The sequence below is a fragment of the Chiloscyllium plagiosum genome, chromosome 31, assembly GCF_004010195.1.
Source record: "Chiloscyllium plagiosum isolate BGI_BamShark_2017 chromosome 31, ASM401019v2, whole genome shotgun sequence".
Lineage (NCBI taxonomy): Eukaryota > Metazoa > Chordata > Chondrichthyes > Orectolobiformes > Hemiscylliidae > Chiloscyllium > Chiloscyllium plagiosum.
In genome coordinates this window covers 3,398,220-3,422,461 of record NC_057740.1, presented here as the reverse complement: position 1 = coordinate 3,422,461, position 24,242 = coordinate 3,398,220, and the positions used below count along the sequence as shown (strand labels likewise).

Below are 24,242 nucleotides of genomic sequence, written 5' to 3'. Positions count from 1 at the left end.
TTTCCTTCTTAGTAATCCTCTGCTCTTTAAAAGCTTCCCAGTCCTCAGTTTTCCCACTTATCTTTGCTATGTTATACTCTTTCTCTTTTGACTTTATATGTTTCTTAACTTCCCATGCCTCCTGTTGGGATCTTTCTTCCTTTTAGGAATGAACTGATCCTGCAACTTCTGCATTACACACAGAAATATCCGCCATTGTTCCTCCACAGTCATCCCTGCTAAGGTATTGCACCATTGAACTTTGGCCAGCTCCTCCCTCATAGCTCAATAGTTCCCTTTAATCAACAGAAGTACTGTCACTTCCGACTGTACCCTCTCCCTCACAAATTGGAGATTGAAGCTTAATGTATTATGGTCACTACTTCCCAATGGCTCCTTCACTTCAAGGTCTCTGACCAATTCTGGTTCGTTACACAATACCATTCCTGAAGAAGGGCTTATGCCCGAAACGTCGATTCTCCTGTTCCCTGGATGCTGCCTGACCTGCTGCGCTTCTCCAGCAACACATTTTCAGCTCAATACCAGATCCAGAATTGCCTTCTCCCTGGTCGGCTCCAGCACCAGCTGCTCTAAGAATCCATCTCTGAGGCACTCACAAAGTCTCTTTCTTGAGGTCCAATACCATCCTGATTCTCCCAGTTTACCTGCATGTTAAAATCCCCCATAATAACTGTAGTAACATCTTTGCGACAGGCCAATTTCAGCTCCTGCTTCAACTTCCATCCGACATCCAGACTACTGTTTGGGGGCCTGTAGATGACTCCCAAGAGGGTCTTTTTACCCTTAGTATTTCGCAGCTCTATCCACATTGACTCTACATCCCCTGACTCTAGGTCCCCCCGCGTAAGGAACTGAATATTCTCCCTTACCAACAAGGCCACCCCACCCCCTCTGCCCTTCAGTCTGTCCTTACGAGAGCACGTGTAGCCTTGAATATTCATTTCCCAGGCCCTGTCCACTTGAAGCCATGTCTCAGTTATCCCCACAATATCGTATCTGCCAATTTCCAAAAGAGCCTCAAGCTCATCCATCTTCTGTCTAATGCTTCGTGCATTCATGTATAGTATTTTTAATTTGTTACTGCTCTCATCCTTCCCATCAACCCCTATTTCACTCAATGTTGTCGGTATTGCATCAAATTCTTTCTTTTTTCGCTCATTGGACATGGGCATCTCTGTGTTGGCCAACATTTATTGCCTGTTCCTAGTTTCCTTTGAGAAGGTGATGGTGAGCTGTCTCTTGAACAATTGCAGTTCATGTCTGTAGTAGACCCACATGCCATTAGAGAGAATATTCCAAGATTTTGACCCAGCGACAATGAAGGAGAGGTGATGCATTTTAAATTGGAGGGGAATTTTCAGATGGTAGCTTGGAGGGGCATTTGCAAGTGGTAGTATTCCCATGTATCTGCTGCACTGTCCTTATAAATCAAGGTAGTCATGTGTTTCGAAGGTGCTGTCTGAGGATCTTTGAATTTCTGCAGTGCTCCTTGGAGATACTGCTACTGAGTGTTGCTGGTGGAGAGAGTGGATGCTTGTGGATGTATTGCCAACGAAGTGGGCTCATTTATCTTGGATGCTATGAAGCTTCCTGTGTATTGTTGGAGTTACATTCATTCAGGGAAGTGAGGAATATTCCATCACACTCTTGACTTATGTCTTGTAGATGGTGGACAGGCTGTGGGGAGTCAAGAGGTGTTACTTGCTGCAGTATTCCTATCCTCTGACCTGCTCTTATAGCCATTATATTTATATGGCGAGTACCGTTGTGTTTCTGGTTAACCCCAGGATGTTGTTAGTGGGGAATTCATTTATGGTGATGCCATTTAAAATCAAAGGGCAGTGCTTCGATTGTCTCCTTTTGGAGATGGTCATTGCTGGGCATTTGTATGGTGTATTACTTGTCACTTCTGCCAGGTATGACTCCAAATGGTGGAAGGTTTTTCCCCTGACTCCCATTAATTCCAGTTTTGCTAAGGCTCCTTGATGCCATACGTGGTTGAATGGTCGTGACATCGAGAGCTGTCACTATCACCTCTGGTTGGATCAATGAATAGTTATCCAGTTGAAAATCTTGATTCACATTTTTCTTTTATTATAGTAAACATACTATCACTGTAGATAATGCAACAAAGACTGGTTCAGTACTGCACAAAGAAAGTGGCATGTCTACCCAGTCAACCATCTGGGCAGTTGCTTTTGGCGATGCCCTATTTCCAAAATTAGAGCTCCAGCTTTGTTTTGTGAGTGATTTTGGTTTGGGTTGCCAGCTCTGTTTCTGTACCCCTTGAGTTTCAGTTAACAGCACAGCTTTGTGAGCAGGTATTGAGTGGATGCAACTGTGCAGTGTAAAAATATGCTAAGCACAAAACAGACGCTGAGTTGGAGAACTGGAGAGAATGAGTGATTATTGTACTCTATTTTCTGTTGTTTTCCTGCTTGCTAGGAGAGGAACCATTCATGATTGTCACAAACTGTGGAGATATCAAGAGCATAAATATGAACAAAACGGAATATTTGGAGATAGCTGATAGATTGCAGAGCGCAACAGCTCTCAGCATGGATATCACCTCATCAACCATCTTTTGGTCTGGTGACAAACACCATGGAATTTTCAGGTAAACTGACTGCCATTCTGCCAGCATTGATCACAGAGAGAATGGCAACTAAAGTCATTGCGATTGTGCCATCCTGAGTCATCTAGCAGGAGAGGTGTGAGTGGAACACTTGCTGAACACAAGCCGCACAAAAGAAAGAAACAAAGATTGCTGAATTTTGAGAGCAGTGGTGGGAGAAACAAATTGAAATGCTCTGACAGCTGTTAGGAGAATTTCCTCTCCCCAGATTTGATTTCCAAGCAGAAAGCTATATGTGGGAGGAAACTATTTCTGCATGTTCAGTGATTGCAAATAGCCAGTTTTGTAGTCAGAATGTTGTGGCTTACCTATCCTGCATTGAAGAGAGTACAAAATGATAAGCTTGTGCAGATTTTGAGTGACACACTAATCAGTCATCATGGATCCTGAACAGCCACCTATATATCTGGCAGTTAGCACTGACTGCTTGCTGTTACAAATTCCATTACAAATGGCTGCCTTGAGCTGCATTGAGCATGTCAGCTATTTTGGGCAGTTTAAGCAGCTGTTCACCTCTCACATTCTTTACCATCTCACTTCTTCACTATTTATGTCACAAATTCAAGACTCTTTTACATTCAAGTTTAAAATTTCAGTTTCAGGTTTAACAAATTCCTTGTATTACATTGTCCAGCATTTTGGGTGACCGATATGCATTGACATATCATGACTAAGTTATAATTGTATATATTGTTTTTTAAAATATTAATAAATTGTGCTATTAGTAATTTTGAAAAGTCCATAGTTTTTCAAGGTAAATGTTAACTGTTTTATTCCTGATCAAGTAGTTAATCCAGACTCCTGCCAAGCTACTTGTGTCAATAACAGTGCTTCTGCCTGATCTTAAAGCCTTTCTTGTTGACAATCTGTTTGACCTTCCCAGTCTTTCCAATTTTCGCCCCAATGTATAGGTTTTCATTCTGTGCAGTTTCCTCAGAATGTGCCCTTTCCTTTCCAATGACAAATATAACAAATGCCTGCGGGGCTAGTATTGGTGTAGCCCTTTAATCTGCTACTGAATGATTATAAGACTGAATTTGAATTTGCTTCTTTTGGTACCAAGTCAGCTCACTTCTTTAAAATTAATTCACGGGATGTGAACGTTCCTGGCTGGGTAAGCATTTATTGCCTAGAAGGCAGTTAAGAGTCAACCAGTTTGTGGGTCTGGAGTCACATCTAGGCCAGATCACCGTAAAAAGAGCATTTCCTTCCCTCAAGGACATGAGTGAACCTGATGGGTTTTTCTGACAATTAACAATGGTTTCATGATCATCATTAGACTCTTAATTCTAGATTTCTTTGTTTATTGAATTCAAATTGCACCTTCTACCATTGTGGGGTTTGAACACGGGTCCCCAGGATATTAACTGAGGCTCTGGATTAATAATCAAGCAATAATACTACTGAGTCGTCATCTCTCCACTACTGTCAGCATCAGCCAAAGATCGGAAAACTAGGATCCACGTTCTCCAAGGATATTGGAGACATGGAACCAAGATGGACAAATGGAATTGAGATACAAATTTAGGTACACTGAATGATGGATAAGTTTGAAGGGGCTGAATAGCCGCCTCATCCTGTTGTGAATAATACTGAACAATTGCATCAATGTTCTTTTGGAAAGATTCTTGTAAATTAGCTAAGGTTGTGGAAATATATTGTGACTTTTTGTATTAGGTGATTCATACTTTAACACCTCTGTAACCTGCAATTCACCCACAGGAAATCAGTAGACCCAAACAGAAAGGAGATCAGACAGATTTTGGGTGATGTGCAAAGTCCTGGTGGAATTGCTGTGGACTGGATCTACAGCCACATCTACTGGACTGATTCTAGAGCCAGAACTTTATCTCTTGCTACTCTGGATGGATTGAAAAGGAAGACCCTGTTCAGTACGAACCTAAGAGAGCCTACAGCTATAGCAGTCGACCCAGAATCGGGGTATGTCTAATGCTTTTGCTTCAGCATTTCCTCTATAATGGTCTATTTTTGACTTGGTTGGAGTGATCCCACTAAATGTTTTCTCAAAGCAGGAATAATGCAGTATGTTATTGTAAGCCAATGTTCAACTCCAAGCCCCAGCAACTGTTGAGTCAGAATTCTATTCTGCTCAATTGGAATTGTGGATAAATGCATACTTGGTGGATCCTGCAATAAATGAGTATTTATTGATCAAGGATACATGTCAGTAAATTGGGCTTTAGGATATTACCCAATAAGGTGAAGCTGATTAGGCTTTTCTTATGAAGAGTCATTACTGAGTCCCAGTTCAAGATCCACCTTGCATGAATTCCATGATGTGGAGGTACCAGTGTTGGACTGGGGTGGACAAAGCTAAAAATCACGCAAGACTAGGTTATAGTCTAACAGGTTTATTTGAAAGTACTAGCTTTTGGAGCGTTGCTCCACAGCTACCTGATGAAGGAGCAATGCTCTGAAAGCTAGTGCTTCCAAATAAACCTGTTGAACTGTAATCTGGTATTGTGATTTTTAACTCCATCTTGCATGTGGATGGTTCTTGTAGGTTTCTGCTCTCATCTTCGATGAGGTGTCACCTTGTATAGTTGGTTCTGCTGCCTTTCAAAAATGTTCAGAGCCTCTGTATCTAGAGTCTTGCAGCACAGAAATGGACCCTTCAGTCCAACTTGTTCATGCGACCAGACATCCCAAACTGATCTAGTTGTATTTGCAAGCACTTGGCCCATATCCCTCTAAACCCTTCCTATTCACACGCCCATCCAGATGGCTTTTGATTATTGTAATTGTGCCCACCTCCTTCAGTTCCTCCTGGCAACTCGTTTCATACATGCACCACCTTCTGCATGAAACATTTACACCTCAGGTCTCTCGACCCCTACTACGCTCCTTCTTTTTGATCAGTAAATCTGTATGTTTGTGGTTGTGTTGATTCTTGCAATTCCTCCTTTGTCATATAAATCCTTTAATGTGCAACATTCTCTTTTTCAATTGCTTACTGATCACAGGAGTGTCTGCTCCATTGTTACTTTTCAGTCTTTTGCTTAGGAACATTTGCTGCAATTTCATATTTAATAGGTCCTTATTACAAGGTTGCTCAGCAAATTAGAATGTTAAACTGTAATCTCGCACATCCTCCACAGCTCTTATACTGCTATAATGTTGGCCTCCCATTCACTTTCCCTGCTTACGAAACTGTGAATCATTGCATTACAAAATCATGTGATTAGTCTCACCTGAAAGCAGCTTTAATAGCTGATAATGGAAGATTAATTCTGGCATTGAATTTGTGTCTAATCATGTAATCTCTTAATTCATCAGTTTGGCTTTCAAGGGCATCTAGAAGTTAACTCTTATTTTTAAATCAATCTTGAAGTATATCTCTAACTTGTACAATAAAATTTGTTTCTTCCATTCTGTTGCAGACCAGAAGTCATTCTTAATCCACAACTTTCTTATTGTGGAGATTAAAATGGTAACAAATCTGACAGAATATTAAGATAGAAGTCAATTGTTTATTCCCTTGAACTTGTTTTGCTGTTTGATTGCATCACCACTTCATTTGCTCCAGACACCTTGCTTTACAAAAAAATGCTAAGAATGTCAATTGGAATGTTAGAGTTAACTATTATCACACACCACCTCAGTCTCCTCAAGTTTTTCAGAGAGAAATAATGAGCAGCAATGGTCTCTGTGACAAAGTTCTTCTTACCATCATCTCTGAAAGAGCTTTAGTGTGATCTAAATTTTGTGTACCCTTGCTCTGAATTCTGCAGTAGAAAAGTAGTCTATTTCCGCTTGTCCAGTTAAATCTTTTAACCATCTTAAACATGCAATCAGATCACCCCTTAATCTTCTATGTTTAGAGGAATTTAGGTAGAGTCTGTTGAACTAGTCCTTGTAATTTCACCCTTTAAAGCCCTGGATAATTTTCAAGTGAGTCTGTACTGTCTCCGAAAGCTTCCTGAGATGTAATAATTTGATTCCAATTCTATGGTTTTATTTTGATGAATGGTTTGTGATATGCAACTTTGTCAGAATCTCTTCTGAAATCCACGTAAGCAATATCTAAAACATTCCCTTTCCTGGACATTAGTCACTCCTCACAGAAGTTAAGCATGTTTATTTCTGATGGCAGTTTGTCCTTAACTTCATATTTGTCCAAAAGATCAGTCGATATCCATAATAATTACAGAACATAGCATCTGTTCATCCTGTTCCCTCCCCCTCCTCCATCTCAGTTTTACTCTCCAAACAGACTGGTCTGCCAGTTCCTGGATTAACTCAACTGTCTCGCTTAAATAATGGAATTGCATTGAGAAATTGTCAATAAGTATATATTTTGATACTCTGAGGTACCAACTGTACTTAACAAACTGTAAACATCATATCAATTTTCTGCCTTTCCTTATGCTCTCAATTGAACTTGGTAATGTGTGGTCAAACCATTCCAGTCTGCTGCCGTTGCATCTCACTATGTTTTAGAGTCTCTTCATCTCTCAACAGCTTCTTGTACTGGGCCGATATAGGAAAACCAGCAAAAATTGAAAAGGCGGGGATGAATGGAGTTGGCAGAAGGATATTAGTCAGCGTTGGAATTGAGAAGCCAACTGGGATTGCATTGGGTAAGCCTATGTGTTACTTAGACTCTTTATGTTGTGGATCTAACCAGATCAGATTGTTTTGGATCAAATAATGTCTAGTGAGGCAGGTTGCGTAAATTATCTCAGTTAAAGATCCCAAGGGAAGAGTGACCATAACATGATAGAATTAGTATTCAGATTGAAAATGAGAAACTTGAGTGGGAAACAACTATTCTAAACTTTAATAAGAGTTGGCAGCAGTAGATTGGGAAAGTGGTTTGCTGGTAAGACCCTTGAAGAACAACAGTGGATGATTAAGAAAATGATTAAGAAAATGATTAAGGATTAACAGCAAAAATGTATCCCAGTGAGAAAACATGGTTCCAGGAAGGGGCTAAACCAGCCGTTAGTAGCCAAGGCAGTTAAGAAAATCTTTGAGGAGAAAGTGAGGTCTGCAGATGCTGGAGATCAGAGCTGAAAATGTGTTGCTGAAAAAGCGCAGCAGGTCAGGCAGCATCCAAGGAACAGGAGAATCGACGTTTCGGGCATAAGCCCTTCTTCTTTCCTGAAGAAGGGCTTATGCCCGAAACGTCTATTCTCTTGTTCCCTGGATGCTGCCTGACCTGCTGCGCTTTTCCAGCAACACATTTTCAGTTAAGAAATTCATCAAATTTAAAGAAAACAACATACAATATGTCAAAGACTAATGCAAACCAGAGGATTAGGAAAGCTTTAAAAGGTTTTAGAGGGGAAGACTGTTTTCAGGTAAAGGGACATCTGGCAAGTAGGAGGTTTTTAAGTGAGGTAACAGGGTCAGCATGTTCCCGTTAGTGTGAAGGGTAAGGCTAGCAGGAGTAGGGAAAACTGGATGATTAGAGATATTGAGGCTCCGGTCAAGAGAAAAGGGAGGCATGTGTTAGTTGTAGGCAACTGGGATCAAGTGAATCTCTTGAGGAATATAGGCGATGTGGGAGTGCACTTCAGAGGGAATTCAGGAGAGTAAAAAGGGGACTTGAGATAGCTATAGCAGAGAGGGTAAAAGAGAATCCAAAAAGATTCTACAACTATATTAAGGGCAAAAGAGTAACTAGGGAGAGAAGAAGGCCCCATAATGATTAATGAGGCGCTCTGTGGAACGACAGAAGATTGGTGAGATCTTAAACAAACATTTTGCATCCGTATTTACCATGGAAAAAGATGTGAAAGCTAAGGAACTCTGGGAAATAAGTAGTGGTGTCTTGAAAAAAGTCCACATTATAGAAGAGGTGGTGGAGGCCTTAAACCACATAAAGGTAGATAAATCCCCAGGACCTGATCATGTGTATTCCAGGACATTGTGGGAAGATAGAGAAGAAATCGTGGGGCCCCTAGATATTTATATCATCAACAGCCATGGATAACATGCCAGAAGGACTTGGAAGGTGATTAATATGGTGCCATTATTAATAAAGGCTGCAAGGAAAAGCTAGGGAACTACAGATTGGTGAGCCTAACATCAGTGATGGGTTAGTTGTTGGAGGGAATTCTGAGAGACAGGATCTACATGCATTTGGAAAGGCAAGGACTGATCAGGAATAAGAGAGTAAAAGAATAAGAGAAGAAATTATTAAAACATAAGATTCTTAGGGGCTTGACAGGTTGGATGCAGAGAGGTTGTTTCCCCTCGTGGGAGAGTCGAGGACTAGACTGAATAATCTCAGAATAAGGTCCATTTAAGACAAAGATAAGGAATTTCATCTGAGAATAGTGAATCTGTAGGATTCTTTGCCACAAGAGGGTTGCTGAGACTGGGCCATTAAGTACATTCAAGGCCAAGATTGACAGATTTTTAATCAGTAAGGTATGGGTGATATGGGAATAAGGCAGGAGAGTTAAGGATTACCAGATCTGCAATGATCTTATTGAATGGCAAAGCCAACTAAATGTGCTGATGGCCCATTTCTGCTCTTGGGTGTTATGGTCAACCTTCATGATTTCTGTAGTTCAAAGCACTTTACCACCATTGAAGTCACAATTGGAAATTTGGAAATGTGGCAGCTAATTTGTGCATAGTAAGCTGCCAAAAATAGCAATGTGATGATGATCAGATAACGCGCCTTGGTGATGTTGATTTGAGGCACCGATGTTGGCCAAGGGAAAGGAGTGAACTACCTTGTGCCATTGGATATGTTATACTCTCCTGAGAGAACAGCAGTAAATCTGAATTCACATGTCACCCAAAAGACTATCTCTAACGGCACTATCCTTCCTCAGTAGAATATCATCTAAGATAGGTGCCCGAGTCTTTAGAATGGGACTTGAACTGATAATCTTCTGATTCAGAGGTGAGAATGCTACCCACTGAAGTGCACTGATGTTTGCCCTCTTTCTGAAGAATTCGATTGGGAATGCTGACTAGGAGAAATTTTAGAATCAAAGTCTGTTGTTGTCAAATTAAAGATTTTAGTTTGATTATTTATGCTACCCTGAATTTCTAACCACACCATTCTCCCTCCTTCCCTGTGTTAAGCTCTGTGCTGAACAGTATTCCCTCTAAACCACAGGCTGTGCAGCTGCTGGGAACCTATATGCATGTCGATCAATGAGCCAACGTATTGTTTCACTTCCAACAGTGCGCACAAGGACCTCCAAGCTCCATGCAACAGAAGGTTACACGGAATGTTGACACGGAGCCACTTCTAACTTAGTTTGCTTACCTCTCTCCTGATTTGATATCCTTCTTGCTTTCCCTTAATCCTTCCTCCTTAGAAATCCTTCAACTCTTATTTGTGGTCACTCTCTGAAACTCCTATTTGTGTTCATGTTCTCAAACATTTTGTGTAGTGTTTCTATTTCCGTGATTTCTATCACAGTTGAAATGATCGCTGATCAATTTCTTGCTCCCTTGTCACACTTGGCACCATTTCCTTCTGCATCAGCCTGAAATGCCCTGTCACTTTTCACTGAAGTTTAAAACCTCTTTGACCTTCCATTTGCTATAACGTGCTCAACCTTTGGTCTGCTCTCCAGTCCCTTTTATTCTCTGCCGCCATGGACACATATGGGGAGCTTGAAATTCTTTAAAGTTTGCCTAAACACTCAAGAACTTGTGTCCTGAAAAATTTAAAACTTAGATTTCATACATGTTTTAAGTGTGAATGGTAAAATAAAATCCAGAAATCGTGGAAGCCTATAACCAGAAAGTAACGATAGGATAAGGTACAAATGTGATCCTTCCCAAAACATATAGTCAGTCTATATGTTCAATGTCTGAGCTCATTTGGAATTGGTTTCTGCAAGGAGACAGCCTCTTTAAGGAGCATTGTAGAAATAAATGGAAACAAGCCTTTTGTAATCCTTCAAGTATCAACAAAGTTAAAAGTTTCTATACATCATTTTCAGACTATATAAAGAAACGCCTTTACTGGGTGGACTCTGATCTCCACGAGCTTTACTACACTGATCTGGATGGACTATATCACAGAAGTGTCTTTCACTCTCCAAAGTACTTGGCAAATCCATTCGGGCTGGCAGTGTTTGAGGTAAGTATCGCCATTCTTAGAATCTCAGGTTCTTTCACTTGCATTTAATAATCAAAATAGCACAGGAATAATTTAATGTAGAACTATTTCCATTGATTTCTTTGGACTTATTTTAGAATGTCCTTTGTTATGTTTCTTGCAGTTTGTTTTGACCATCTTAGGCAGAAGGGTTGGAATTTTACAGTCATTCTTTCCCATCTGTTTGTCATTCCCAGAGTCTAGCATTGCCAGATGAGGTTAGGGAAGATAATAACCAAGGTTGTTTTCATTAGAGAGAAGAAGATTGACAGGTGACTTAATTGAGACATAAGATAATCAGAGGTTAGATAGGGTGGACAGTGAGAGCCTTTTTCTGGGATGGTGATGGCTAGCACGAGGGGACATAGCTTTAAATTGAGGGGTAATAGATATATGACAGATGTCAGAGATAGTTCTTTACTCGGAGAGTTGTAGGGGCATGGAATGCACTGCCTGCAACAGTAGTAGATTCGCCAACTTTAAGGGCATTTAAATGGTCATTGGATAAACAGTGTAGGTTAGATGGGCTTCAGACTGGTTTCACAGGTCGGCACAACATCGAGGGCCGAAGGGCCTGTACTATATTGTACTGTTCTATGTCACACAGTTTAGTGCACTGAGTAAACACTCAGTGAGTCTGATGTTACAAAGATACGGAAAGAACATAGGAACAGGAGTGAGCCTGTTCTGCCATTCATTTGGGTTACAGCTGCATTTTTGGGTGCAACTGGAGCTCAGCAAAATTATCCCATGTAAATTATCTTTACATTTAAAACACCTTAAGACTAATTTTAAAGGAGCTGAAATAATTGCTTGAAAGGACAATTGAAAAGTATGGGATATGAATGGAACCTTGTAAAGAGTCCTTGTAATGTTTTAGTCACCCCTGTGTCCAATGATGATTCTCTTTCAATTGCATGGATCTTTTTGCAAATTATGTAGATATTTACATTTTCTGTTGAGAGAGTAAAGTTGAAACATTGCTCTCAAACTGAGAAAGGACTTGTAATATCCTCAATCACGTGCGGAGGGGTGTTTCAACTGAAAAGTATGTGAAACTTCAGTTTTATTTATTCTTGTAGTACATTAATCTAAATGAAGTTCCTAGTTTAGCTTGAAATCTGCGTTCATCTAACATGATGAAACATTTGTCTCCAGGATCGTGCCTATTGGTCAGATGTGGATGGTAAGGCCGTGTACAGCATTAACCGGTTTGGAGGAGCGAATCTGACCGTTCTGATCCCAAATCTCACCGAACCACGAGGCCTTGTCGTGTTTCACAGGCTGATGCAGCCAATTGGTATGAGAGCGTGTCTTAACTGAACAACTTGTAGGATTCTCTCTCCCAAGTGTGGATTACCGATGTCACTCAAAAGCTTTTGCCTTTTCTTTTGTAATATTGCTCCTTGAAATAATGTACAAAGCCAGCTGTAGAATCATACAGCATGGAAACCGACCCTTCAGTTCAGCCTGTTCGTATTGACCATAATCCCAAATTAGTCTCGTCTCACCTGCCTGCACTTGGCCCATATCCCTCCATACATTTCTTATTCAGGTACTTAGCCTAATTTCTTTTAAATGTTGTAACTGTACCCACCTCCACCACTTCCTCTGGAAGTTCATTCCACACAGACATAGAGATATACAGCATGGAACCAGATCCTTCGGTCTAACCTATCCATGCCGTCCAGATATTCTAAATAAACGTAGTCCCATTTGCCAGCATTTGGCCCATGTTCCTACACCACTCTGTTTTAAAAATAAAAAGACCCCTCATGCCTTTTTAAAATCTTGCTCTTCTCACCTTTAAAAAAAGAGTCTTGGGGAAATCCCCTAACCGAGGGAAAAGACACCAGCCATTCACCTTATCTATACTTCTCATGATTTTATAAATGTCTGTAAGGTCACCTCTCAACGTCCTATGCTCCAGTGAAAAATGTCCCAGCCTATCCAGTCTCTCTTAGTAACTCAAAACCTCCGATCCCAGCAACATCCTGGTAAATCTCCACCAAACTCCCTCCAACTTAATATCCTTCCTATAACAGGATGACCGAAACTGAACACGGCATTCCAGAAGAGGCCTCATCAATGTCCTGTACAACCTTAACATTTCCTCTACTCAAAGCAGTGAAGGCACGTGTGCCAAATGCCTTTTTAACTGCCTGTGTGATGCAAACTTCAAAGGATTGTGTACGTGAACCCCTAGCGCTCTCTGTTGTACAACACTACCCAAGGCCTTACTTTTAATTGTATAAGTCTTACCTTTGTTTGTTTTACCAAAATGCAATACCTCATATGTATCCAAATTCCACTCCATCTGCCACTTTTCAACCTATAGACCCAATTGATCAAGGTCTCTTTGTAACCTTATATAACCACCTTCAGTGTCCATTATACCACCAATCTTGGTGTCATCTGCCAACTTACTAACCATGCTTTCTATATTTTCATCTAAATTTTAAAGTATAAATTTAAAAACCCTCCTTTTAAGAGATTGTTATTGAGTGTTCTGCATTTCTTAAACTGATAAATTTGATGTAAAGCATACAAACCTCTATTTTAATCTATTAGAACAAACATTGTCTTTAATAGCCATGAAGTATTTAAGTTTTTGAGATGGGTTGTCCTGCTCAGTGAAAGTGATTTGATTGTACATAAATGCACTTTAGTTTTTGCTCTGACCTGTGGCACTTGATTATTACAAGAGCTGAGTGAAGTAAACTTGAGTAACTCTAGTACTCCACCTTCATAAAGAGTAGGAGCAGGCAATTCTGCTCTTGAAGCTTGCTCTACCCTTCAATAAAATGGTTCTGATCCAATCCACTTTGTAGCGCACTCTCCCTTTTAGATCAAGACTTTGTCTTACTCAGCCTCTGCTGCTTTCCGGAAGAGATTTCCACAGGCTAATTGCCCATTGAAGGAAGAAAATACTGCATGTTTCAGTCATGACTGAGAAACCCTTACTATTCTAGATTCCTCAAAGGAATCAAAGGGGAGGTGTCTGTGTTGTTCCATTTAAAGTCTGAATCTTCCTCAGTGAGAATGCCTCATTCTAAACCCCAATGAGGTACATACCCAACTTGCTCAACCTTTCTCTCGGCGCAGACTCACCAATGCAGTTACTTTACTGTGAGGGGGGGGGGGGCAGCATTCAGTTTGTCTTTACAATTACTTGCTTTACCTGAATGCTAACGTATTGTGCTCTGTCTAAGCCTTGCTGTACTTGGTGTAGATTTCATTAGTATCAAAGGATTTGCACGTAGTGCTGAATATTATTAGTTAAGATCCCTGCAACTGACGAATGATGGAGGGAAGGTCACTGAAGTGTCAGAAGATGGTTAACTCTAGAACGCTCACTTAATCTATCTAAATTCCTTTGCAGACTCTGTGCCAAGCTTTCAACTTGCTCTCCACCTATCCCTTGTAATTGTATCGTCAGGTCATTTGATTACCAACTAAGTTGATCCCTTAGTAACAAAGACCATGTCGAAGGTTTCTTTGGAGGGTTGAAGGCACATTTGATCAGACTGTTGCATTGCATCGTGATACTATGACTGCAACTGTTTTTAGTGCTAGATCTTAAATGTAGCCTTCAGACCAAAACTGAGCAAAGTCGTGTGATGCTTTCACACTGTTTATTATTTAATTGAAATGGCTGTTCATCTCCTCAAAGACCAGTTGCCCACTGGTGTGAGTACTGTCCAAATGGAAAACTTTAGCCTCAGTCACCACTATGTCAAAACTAAACTGACCACATAGACCACACTGACCTAAATATGTAGGTGACTGCAGTGTCATTGCCCTCTCTGCACCAGATTTGCACTGAGCTGAAAATGTGTTGCTGGAAAAGCGCAGCAGGTCAGGCAGCATAGGAGAATCGACGTTTCGGGCATAAGCCCTTCTTCAGATTTGCACACCACTCTTCAATTCTGGAGAAGAGATTTGGTCTGTTATTGAATGTTGCCAAAACAAAACTAATATGAAACCATGTGGTCAGTCAAATATTTCTCCTCCTATGAAGAAGACATTCTGGGATACATTGAACCCTTTTCACACCTAGGCAGTGACCTCTGTCAAAAGACCTCCACTAACAGAGATCCAACACTAGGTTCAGCCTTGCTAGCTTAATCCTCTACAGACCATAAGGGTGTGTGTTAGCAAATAAGACCTTTGCAAGTGTAAAGCAATAAACATCACAAAACTTTTGCACTGCAGTGAAACTTGTATGTGAGTCACACATAACACTAGAGGAATTCATCAGTAATGCCTGTGTCAAGTTCAACAGAAGGACTATTGAACAAATGTCCTTCATGAGCTTTCAGGCAAAACTTTGATTTTTAGTCATTCACATGATGTAGGCATCACTGTATTTAGTGCCCATCTTCATTACCCAGAGATCAATTAAAGTCAACTACGTTGTTGTAGCTCTAGAATCACATGGAAGCAGTAGTAAGGATTGCAGTTTCCTTCCCTAAAGGACATTAGTGAATTGGATGTTAATGAACAATTGTTAAGACTCTTAATTCCAAATTTTTATTGAATTCAGATTCCATAATCTGCCATGGTGAGATATGAAACCAGGTACCCAGAACATTATCTGGGTCTCTGGATTAATAGTCTCACCCATTGCCTCCTGTAAAACTAACTACATTAGATTGGACATGGTTGAAAAGTGTTTTCTCTGCCAGGTCCAGTTTCTTCCTCTTCAGTGGCCAGTGTCTCGGGGAAGGACAAAGAAACTTCTAAAGACTGGCTTTAAAGATACTCTGCTTGAATCGCAGCAGAAATTACATTAATGCTTTGGAGGGAGTTGCTACCAATCTTTCAAAATGGCAACAATCATTCCATTAAGCTGCATCCCACTTTGTGTCATGATGCGTTAATGATGAGGCAGAGTGGTGGTAGTGAGGCAAAGCAAATGAAGCAAGTCCTCCACTCTGAATCCCACGACCTCTTGGCCCCTGTACCCAAAGATTTGCAGGTCAAAAACCAAGATGATCCATGGCAGAAACACTCAACCTTGAGTACATGTCATTCTCAAATACAGTGCCCTTTGTGACATCCTTTACCCTGGCAAAGGGAGGCAAAGCATCATGTGGGGTTCAGGCTGCAGAAATCCTTATTTTTAACCCAACTGTGGAGTCTCCTATAATGACTAAGCATCTCTACTTTGCTGTTCACTCCCTGTGTAGTCCATTGATGATTGGTGCTATGGTCTGGACAATCTTCATTCAATCTCTGGTGCTGAGTACCCTGAAGATTGCTTATATTCCTGTCTCTTTATGGTCACTCACCCACTATCCTGAACTCTCATCCTTTGGGATGGCTATCTTTATGAACATAATGATATGGGAAACACTTAGGTTTCCTGATGGTGTGCAGCAACTCCAGTAGCGTCTCCGAAATCTGCAGCTTGCACTTAAGTAGCAGGAAATGCTTCCAAAACTCATGGTCCCTAAAATGAAAAAAGTATCCTGAACTTTCCATGAGGAAGAGGAATGGAAAGCGAGTGATCTTGGCTGGTAATCTGTGATCTTAAAAGTTCGCCCTCTTAAAATCTAGTGCTTAATTTAATTATTAATTTTAGTTTGTGCCTCTGGATGCCTGGCGAAAGTGGGTACTGCAGATGCTGGAGATCAGAGTCAAGATTAGAATGGTGCTGGAAAAGCACAGCAGCTCAGGCAGCTTCCGATGAGCAGGAAAATCAACATTTTGGGCAAAAACCCTTCATCAGGAATGAGGCTGGATGCCTGTCTGGTTCTCACTGTCTCTTGCTGCTCCTCCTCGAATCGCCCCATGTTTTTCAAAAAGTACCAGAGCAGCATTCATTCCCAACTTCCGTATTCTCTCAAAAGGCACTCTGTGTAACTGAGCTCTGTGCTGCTTAAGGCAGAAGTATTACTTGGCTGTGTTTTATCAGATGTAGTGTATAATATTTGGTATCCCCTCTCCCGTCAAATACTCCAGAAATTCGGTGCAAACTTTTCCTGCATAGGGGGAGATGTGCAGTCTGAAACCAAAGTAGAAAAAGCAATTGGCACATTAGGCAGCATCTTCCTAAAGACAATTGGATTTTTCACTATTATCCTGTGTCAGTGCTAATATGCTGTTTGTGTTTAGCTATTAAACACAAAACTTATTCTGGTCCTAATGTGTGCACATTTTGTGTTTAATTTTTTTTGTGAAACAGTACAGAACTGGTGTGTTGAAGAACACGCTGCTTGTGAGTACCTATGTGTGCCTGCACCTTACACTGAGCAACACCACGCGTGCCTGTGCCCAGATGCTGTGATACCCAACAGGACTGGACGTACATGTGGAAAAGGTAAGATAAATCACTGCCTAATCGAGAACAGATCAGTTTGGAGTAACAGACCACTGTAAATCATTTTCATCGCGTCTCTGGGTCTTGAGGTTTGGTAGCCCTCTGCTTCTTTGAGGTCTATTCATTAGGGGTTCCTAAGAGAGTGAGTTATTTCCCTCTGCGGCACCACGACTGAGCCTAATTGAATCATAGAGCACAGAAGAGTTTCTTTGGCCTATCTAGTCTGTACCACCAAAAATATATTAAATGTACATTATTCCCGCTTTCCTGCTCTCGCCCTATAGCTTCAAATGTTATGGCACTTTAAGTGCTCATCCAAATACTTTCTAAAGGTTGTGAGATTTCCTACCTCACTACCCGCCCAGGCCCCCCACCACCCTCTGGTCGAAATAGTCGGTTCTCAAATCCCCTCTAATCCTCCTGCCTTCCACTTTAAAATTATGCCCCCTTGTTATTGACCCTTCAGATATGGGGAGCCACTGCTTTCTATTCAGCCTGTCCATGCCCCTCATAATCTCCATCAGTCCCCCCTCAGCCTTCTCTGCTCTAAAGAGAAAACCCAAATTATTTCCGTCGGTGTTCAGAGCTAATGTCCTTACCTAATATCTGCACACATCTTATTCAAAGCCAGAATCACTGTGCCCTGTACAACAGTCATGGATGGGAATCCCAAGTTGGCTTCTCATAGATCTTCCTGAGGCCAGTTTGCATGGTCTACCTGAGATGCAGTAACGCAACACAGACCGGCATTAGTATTTGGATCATAACGGTGTATATATTCTGTACCAGTGTTGTAGGTGAGGGAACTAAATGTGATGTATCTAAGTTTGCTGATATGAAGCTAGGTGTGAAGATAAGGTGGATTTAACAAAACTGCAGAAGAATCTAGACACATAAGTGGGGGGCAGCACGGTGGCTCACAGCGCCAGGGTCCCAGGTTCAATTCCAGTCTTGGGCAACTGTGTGGAGTTTGCACATTCTCCCCGTGTCTGCATGGGTTTCCTCCAGATGCTCTGGTTTCCCCTCTCAATCCAAAAATGTGTAGGTCAGGTGAATGGGCCATGCTAAGTTGCCCGTAGTGTTAGGTGTATTAGTCAGAGGGAAATGGGTCTGGGTGGGTTGCTCCTCGGAGGGTTGGTGTGGACTTGTTGGGCTGAAGTGCCTCTTTCCACACTGTAGGGGAATCTAATCTGATCCCTTGTAAACAGAGCAACAATGAGGTAGATCAAATGTTGGGAAAGAAAAATAGACAATAATTTATTTTCCCCCAAGTTTGGAACCGAAGAGTTCTGCTACATGAAAAGTTAAAATGCAGGTACAGCAACCATGTAACTGGTTTATTTCAAACGTATAGGGCCTTGAGGACTTTATCCTGTTTTGATTTCCTTAGTCAAGGAAGGAAAAATGTGCTGTGGGAGTTCCACAAAAGTTCACAAGTTTGGTTTGATTTGATTTATTATTGTCCCATGTACTGAGATATAGTGAAAAGCATTGTTTTGCATGCTAACCAGATAAATCATACCTCACATTAGTACATCAGGGTAATAGAACAGAATGCAGAATTTAATGTCACAGTTATAGAGAAGCTGCGGAGAAAGATAACTGTAATATGAAAGGTCTGTCCACAAGTCTGATAACAAAGGGGAAGAAGGCTGTTCTTAAATCTGTTGAATTGTGGATGATGGTTTTTCCTGTGGGGAGAGATTGTGTAAACTGGGCCTGCATTAAATGGAACCTGGAAGAATGAGCGGTGATCTCATTTGAAATACATGAATTTTTTTGCATGTTTCTCTGGTTGGTGGTTGAAAACCAGGACACTCCAATTTAGTACAAGGGTTTGGCTGTTTAGGACAAGACGAGAGATTCCTTCACTCAGTGTTGTGAAGCCTTGGGCTTCTCTCTCTCTCAAGGGGCCAAGCGTGCTCAGTTGAGTATAACCGAGGTAGGGGATAGCATTTTGTTTACTAAGGATATTGAGGAATTTGGTGATGGGGCAGGAAAGTGGAATTGAGGAAGATCAGCCATGATCTTGTTGAGTCATGGGGCAGACTTGAGGGACCAAATAGTCCCAGTCCTCTTCTACTCCTTAATGTATTTACAGTTTAGTTGTAGCCTTTTCATCAAAACATTACCTTCATCAATGACTTTTGGTCATATATTTCCAGAGGCTGACCCCGTCGCCACCTCACCGGAGCAGGCTGACCCCGTCGCCACCTCACCGGAGCAGGCTGACCTGAAGCAGCTTGATGCTGTATCTGTTGGAATTATTGCTCTGATTGGCAAGTTTCTTTCTGTTGCACATTAAACTTTTCTACTTCAAAAACCATGAGGTGCTGGGGGGAGAATTCTTCACGTTTCAAGACCTAAATTCATATTGAGAACTGGTCTGCTTGTTGGACTAAAGATGGGGCAGGATTCAAAAGATACATTAAAAAGCATTGTTTTGTGTGCTGACCATACAAATCATATCTTACATAAGACCATCAGAGTAATAGAACAGAATGCAGAATATAGTGTTGTAGCTACAGAGAAGGTCCAGAGAAAGATCAACTGTAATATATGAGAGGTCTGTTCACAAGTCTGATAACAGTGGAGAAGATGCTGTTCTTGAGTCTGTTTAGATGAGGTACGGCTGTAGACTTGAGGCTGACTATGACTCAATGCAATAACCAAGAATGCCGGCAGAGCGGGGAAAGAGCTAATCTTATGAAGGATGACGTGGGCAGGCTTGGTGATGGGATTAAAGCTCAGTGAAATAAGATGCACAAGGTTAGCTTTATACTAAGCTTGAGAGCTTAACAGGATCAATGATTAAAACATATTTTCCTTTGAGGGAAAATCTATAACTAAGGGCCATAGTTCCAAAATAAGAGGTTTAAAGTGAAAAAGAAGATTGTTTTCCCCCCCTGAGTTGTTTGTCTGTGGAATTCTTTCCCAGAAAACAGACCAAGAGATTGACTACATTTTAAGGCTACATTAGACAGATTCTTGATTTATTAAGGAGTCAAATATTATGGGAGACAGGCAGGAAAGTGAAGTTACAGTCACGTTGAGGGGCTGAATGGCCTTCACCTCCCATTTTATTGCCTCTGGCAGAATCAAAATATTTACAATGATCTAGAAAATAAATCTACTGCTTGGAGTAGATTTCTGATTTTGAGGTATTTATTTTTCATTTTAATGCAATTAAAGAAACATTAAATGAGCTTATGACTTGTGCCACAGACCCTGAATTTTCAGTGGTGTTTTATAAAGATGTTATTTGGAACAAGGCTGTGCATTATGTGCTGGCTGGATGCAGAGGGAGGTAGAGATGGGAGTGATCACTGGGTAGAAAGGCAATACCATTCTCAGCAAACCTCCTTGCTGGTCTATCAATTTGTGTACTCGTAATGACAGTGTGTGGCTGGGTTGCAGTGTGTGTATCACTTTGTGTAAGTTTTCAAATGTATTTTCTTTTTTCTTTTCCTGCCTGCAGTCATCCTGCTGGGAATTGTGATGTGTTGTGCTGCCGTACACTGGCGAATGATTGTTGGGCACGTCAAAACCTCACGCTTCTATTCTCCTGTTCATCTCCACACAGAGAATTCAATCATCTGTAATGCACAGAGAAAAGATACAGTGTCCCAACAGTAAGTTTTGCCACCATAATGTTAAGATTGCAGTCAGCTTACATTGCACATAGCAGTAACTGAACCTGAACCCATTACAAGAATGCAGGGACTGATGCAGCTGAGAAGGCTACAAGGCTGAAATTAGACATCTCATTATCATACCATTACACAGTGAGGTATCCCAACTTTTACAGTGTCTCCCTGAACCCAGCCACCTGACTGGGGAGTAACAGCAAGGACAGAGGCATTTTGCAGAACAAACTGGGTTTATTGGGTAATAGCAGTTGCATTTCTTGGGTCCTTTGCAATTTTAGAATGCCCTGATGTCATAGAGATGTACAGCACGGTCCAACTCATCCATGTCGACCAGATATCCCAACCCAGTCTAGTCCCACATGCCAGCATTTGGCCCATATCCCTCCAAACCCTTTCTGTTCATATACCCATCCAGATACCTTTTACATGTTGCAATTGTACCACCTTCACCACTTCCTCTGGCAGCTCATTCCATACGCACACCACCCTCTGAGTGAAAACGTTGCCTCTTAGGTCTCTTTTATATCTTTCCCCCCCTCACCCTAAACCTATGCCCTCTAGTTCTGGACTCCCCCACCTCAGGGAAGAGACTTTGTCTACTTACCCTCTCCATGTCCCTCATGATTTTATAAACCTCTATAAGGTCACCCCTCAGCCTCCGATGCTCCAGGGAAAACAGCCCCAGCCTATTCAGCCTCTCCCTATAGCTCAAATCCTCCAACCCTGGCAACATCCTTGTAAATCTTTTCTGAACTATTGTTGAAATGGAGGAAAAGCATTGATTTCCACACAAGGACCTGGTTTAACATTTCATCCAATAGATGAAGCCTCCAATAGCATAGCACTGCAGCATTCATTCTGTGCATGCATCTTGAGTGAGGCATGAATCTACCAGCTTCCAATTCAGGTAAGAGTAATGCCCAGTGAGTGAAACATAGCACATTTTTACATCCTAATTTCATGTAGCCAGTGATTGAAAGCTGCTCAGAGGAATGGGGAATATCTATTCTTTGGGGAATCATCTGGGCAAGGAACTTTGAGTAAAGTTACTAGTAGGAGAAAGTGAGGACTGCAGATGCTGGAGATCTGAGGTGAAAATGTGTTGCTGGAAAAGTGCAGCAGGTCAGGCAGCATCCAAGGAGGTTAGGAAGGCGGTGCTGAGTTCGAGGGATTTGACTGAGACAAGGTGGGGGGAGGGGAAATGAGGAAACTGGAGAAATCTGAGTTCATCCCTTGTGGTTGGAGGGTTCCTAGGCGGAAGATGAGGCGCTCTTCCTCCAGCCGTCATGTTGCTATGGTCTGGCGATGGAGGAGTCCAAGGACTAGTTACGAGTATTCTCATTTTCCATCCAATTGGAAATATTATTTGAGGGTACCTGAGAATTGAGTGCTAATTTGATGCTGGGAACTAGCAGTAACAAGTCTGCATTTACAGACAGCTGTGTTGGGATTTACTGGATTCATCCGTTTGGATGATCCTTTTTCCTTCCAGCTGCTGAAATTCCATGTGCCTTTATTAAAGAGGCAATGTCAGCCTGAAAGTAGTTTTTTTTAGAGACTGAAGATGTAAAACAAGACATGCTCCTTCTGTGAATTAGTGATATGATTTATTATGCATTGCATTAAGATGGAAATAAAAACTGCTGAAAACCTTAAAAAAATGAGCCAGTGATGAAATATTAACTTGAGGCTGATTGACCTACTTTGTGTAACATCTTTGATGTTAAGTGCCAGTAAAGTTTTCCCACTGCCCTTTGTCTCATCTTCCTTCTGTATCAAAACAAAATTGTTGCAAAGGATTTCACACTCTGAATTAATTCTCATCCTTGTGACCTAGGTCAGGAAACACCAAGAGGACTCATTGTGGCAGAAACAGTGAAGTATTCCATTTCATGGTTAAAGTCTCAGCGATGGGCCAGGTGGTCAGACCTCCAGATTGTCAGGGATTAAACATACGACTGAAGCCCCTCATGTATAGGAATTGCCTGGAAAGGTTAAGGTTCTGATGGGCAAGTCCCCTGATGCCAGGATCCTCTGTAAATGGCATTATTCCATACTTACATGATGGCTATGTTCAAACCTGGTCCAGTAGTTGGTAACCTTCACAGCCAATGCCCACCCTCAGCACTTTGCTGACCTGACCAAAGCAACACCTACCTACCCAAACTGACACAACTACCTCCCTACCAACTGTCCAACTATTCTGTCGACAACCTGACCATACCCCAACTCCTCACCCACCACCCAGTCCAGAACTTTATATTTACCATATAGTAGCTAATGCTAGAGGAGGAGGAGGCATGTCATGCTTACTCTGATTCCAACAGGGATGGCTGAGTTTGCTGCACTTCACATTTCTTTGACAGCATGGATTGGGAAAGTTGTGGAAGAAATGTGCAGCAGTTGGTCTTCATGTGTGATGACAATTGCAATCAAAGTTGTTGCTTCTTGGAAGCTTCAGCACCTTATTTTAGTGAAGTATGTAGCTGGATTGTGGTGCTGTGGATTTCATCAATATACAACATCCCATTGTCCTGCAGATATGTCAGTATGTGCAATGGCTCCAATTCTTATCTCTCTGTCAATGATCCAGCCCTGCTCCAAAATTTGATAATTGAGACTAAGGACGGTTGTGCAGTATCAGCAAGTGCTACAATTCAATACAATATTTGGGTCAAAATCTTGGAACACACTCCCAAACAGTGAGTCTCCCCATGTCAAGTGGATTGTAGCAGCTCAAGGAGTGGCTCACCACCTCCTTCTCAATGACCAGTAGGGTTGGGCTGTAAATTTTGCCCCAATGTGACACCTATATCTCCTAAATGAATAAAATTGACCAGACTACACCGAACCTTTTGGAGTCCCTGTTACAGTGATGTCACTGGTTTTGGGATCCCTGATACAGTGATGTCACTGGTTTTGGGATCCCTGTTACAGTGATGTCACTGGTTTTGTTAGTACAGAGTGACACCACCTAATAGTTCAGTTATTTTTTCTGAACTTTATAGATGTGGATTCTGTTAAAGCTGCAATTTTGAAGGTAAAAGTTATGGGTCAACACAAAATCATGATCTGATTTGATGCTGAGTTCCATGTAATTGGAAAGGATAGCTATATACACATGAACATCAGTATTTAGCCAATAATATGAGCAAGGACCAATTAAGAGTGAAGTGGGATCTGAGAGTTAAATAAAAGTAGAATTCATACTGTTTCTTTGCAGATGTTAGTGTAACAATGAAACTCTCTGAAGGCTATCCTGTTTCCTTACTGCATTAAATCTGCTCCTCTCTATCTGTCTGTTTGTTTTTATAGGTTTTTGCTATCTGAATGAAGAGGAATGGATCTGAGATTTTCTGTTCGAAGTGTTGAGTTTTTAATTTCAGCAGAGCTTCCTATGTTGGTGAATTGATCAAACAGCCTAAGGATCAGTTTAATATTTAATTTTATTGCTCAGGGTTTTGGTAAAGTACTTATTTGTCAGGTTCTGGTAGTACTTATAGGACGTTTTAATGAGGAGATTGTGTCCAAAAA

General features: G+C 41.3%; 1 protein-coding gene across 1 annotated transcript in view; it reads left to right on the top strand.

The window, feature by feature from the left end:
- The window catches only part of LOC122565538 (very low-density lipoprotein receptor-like), a 44,736-nt gene extending 25,287 nt beyond the window's left edge, over positions 1-19,449 (top strand). Inside the window, exons 5-11 of the mRNA XM_043721594.1 lie at positions 2,446-2,617; positions 4,358-4,576; positions 7,118-7,236; positions 10,576-10,715; positions 11,892-12,033; positions 16,924-17,058; positions 19,224-19,449. Of these exons, the coding sequence (XP_043577529.1) occupies positions 2,446-2,617; positions 4,358-4,576; positions 7,118-7,236; positions 10,576-10,715; positions 11,892-12,033; positions 16,924-17,058; positions 19,224-19,363 (1,067 nt within the window). The 3' untranslated portion in view covers positions 19,364-19,449. The remainder of the gene's footprint in view (positions 1-2,445; positions 2,618-4,357; positions 4,577-7,117; positions 7,237-10,575; positions 10,716-11,891; positions 12,034-16,923; positions 17,059-19,223) is intronic.
- The last annotated feature ends 4,793 nt before the right edge of the window (positions 19,450-24,242 follow it).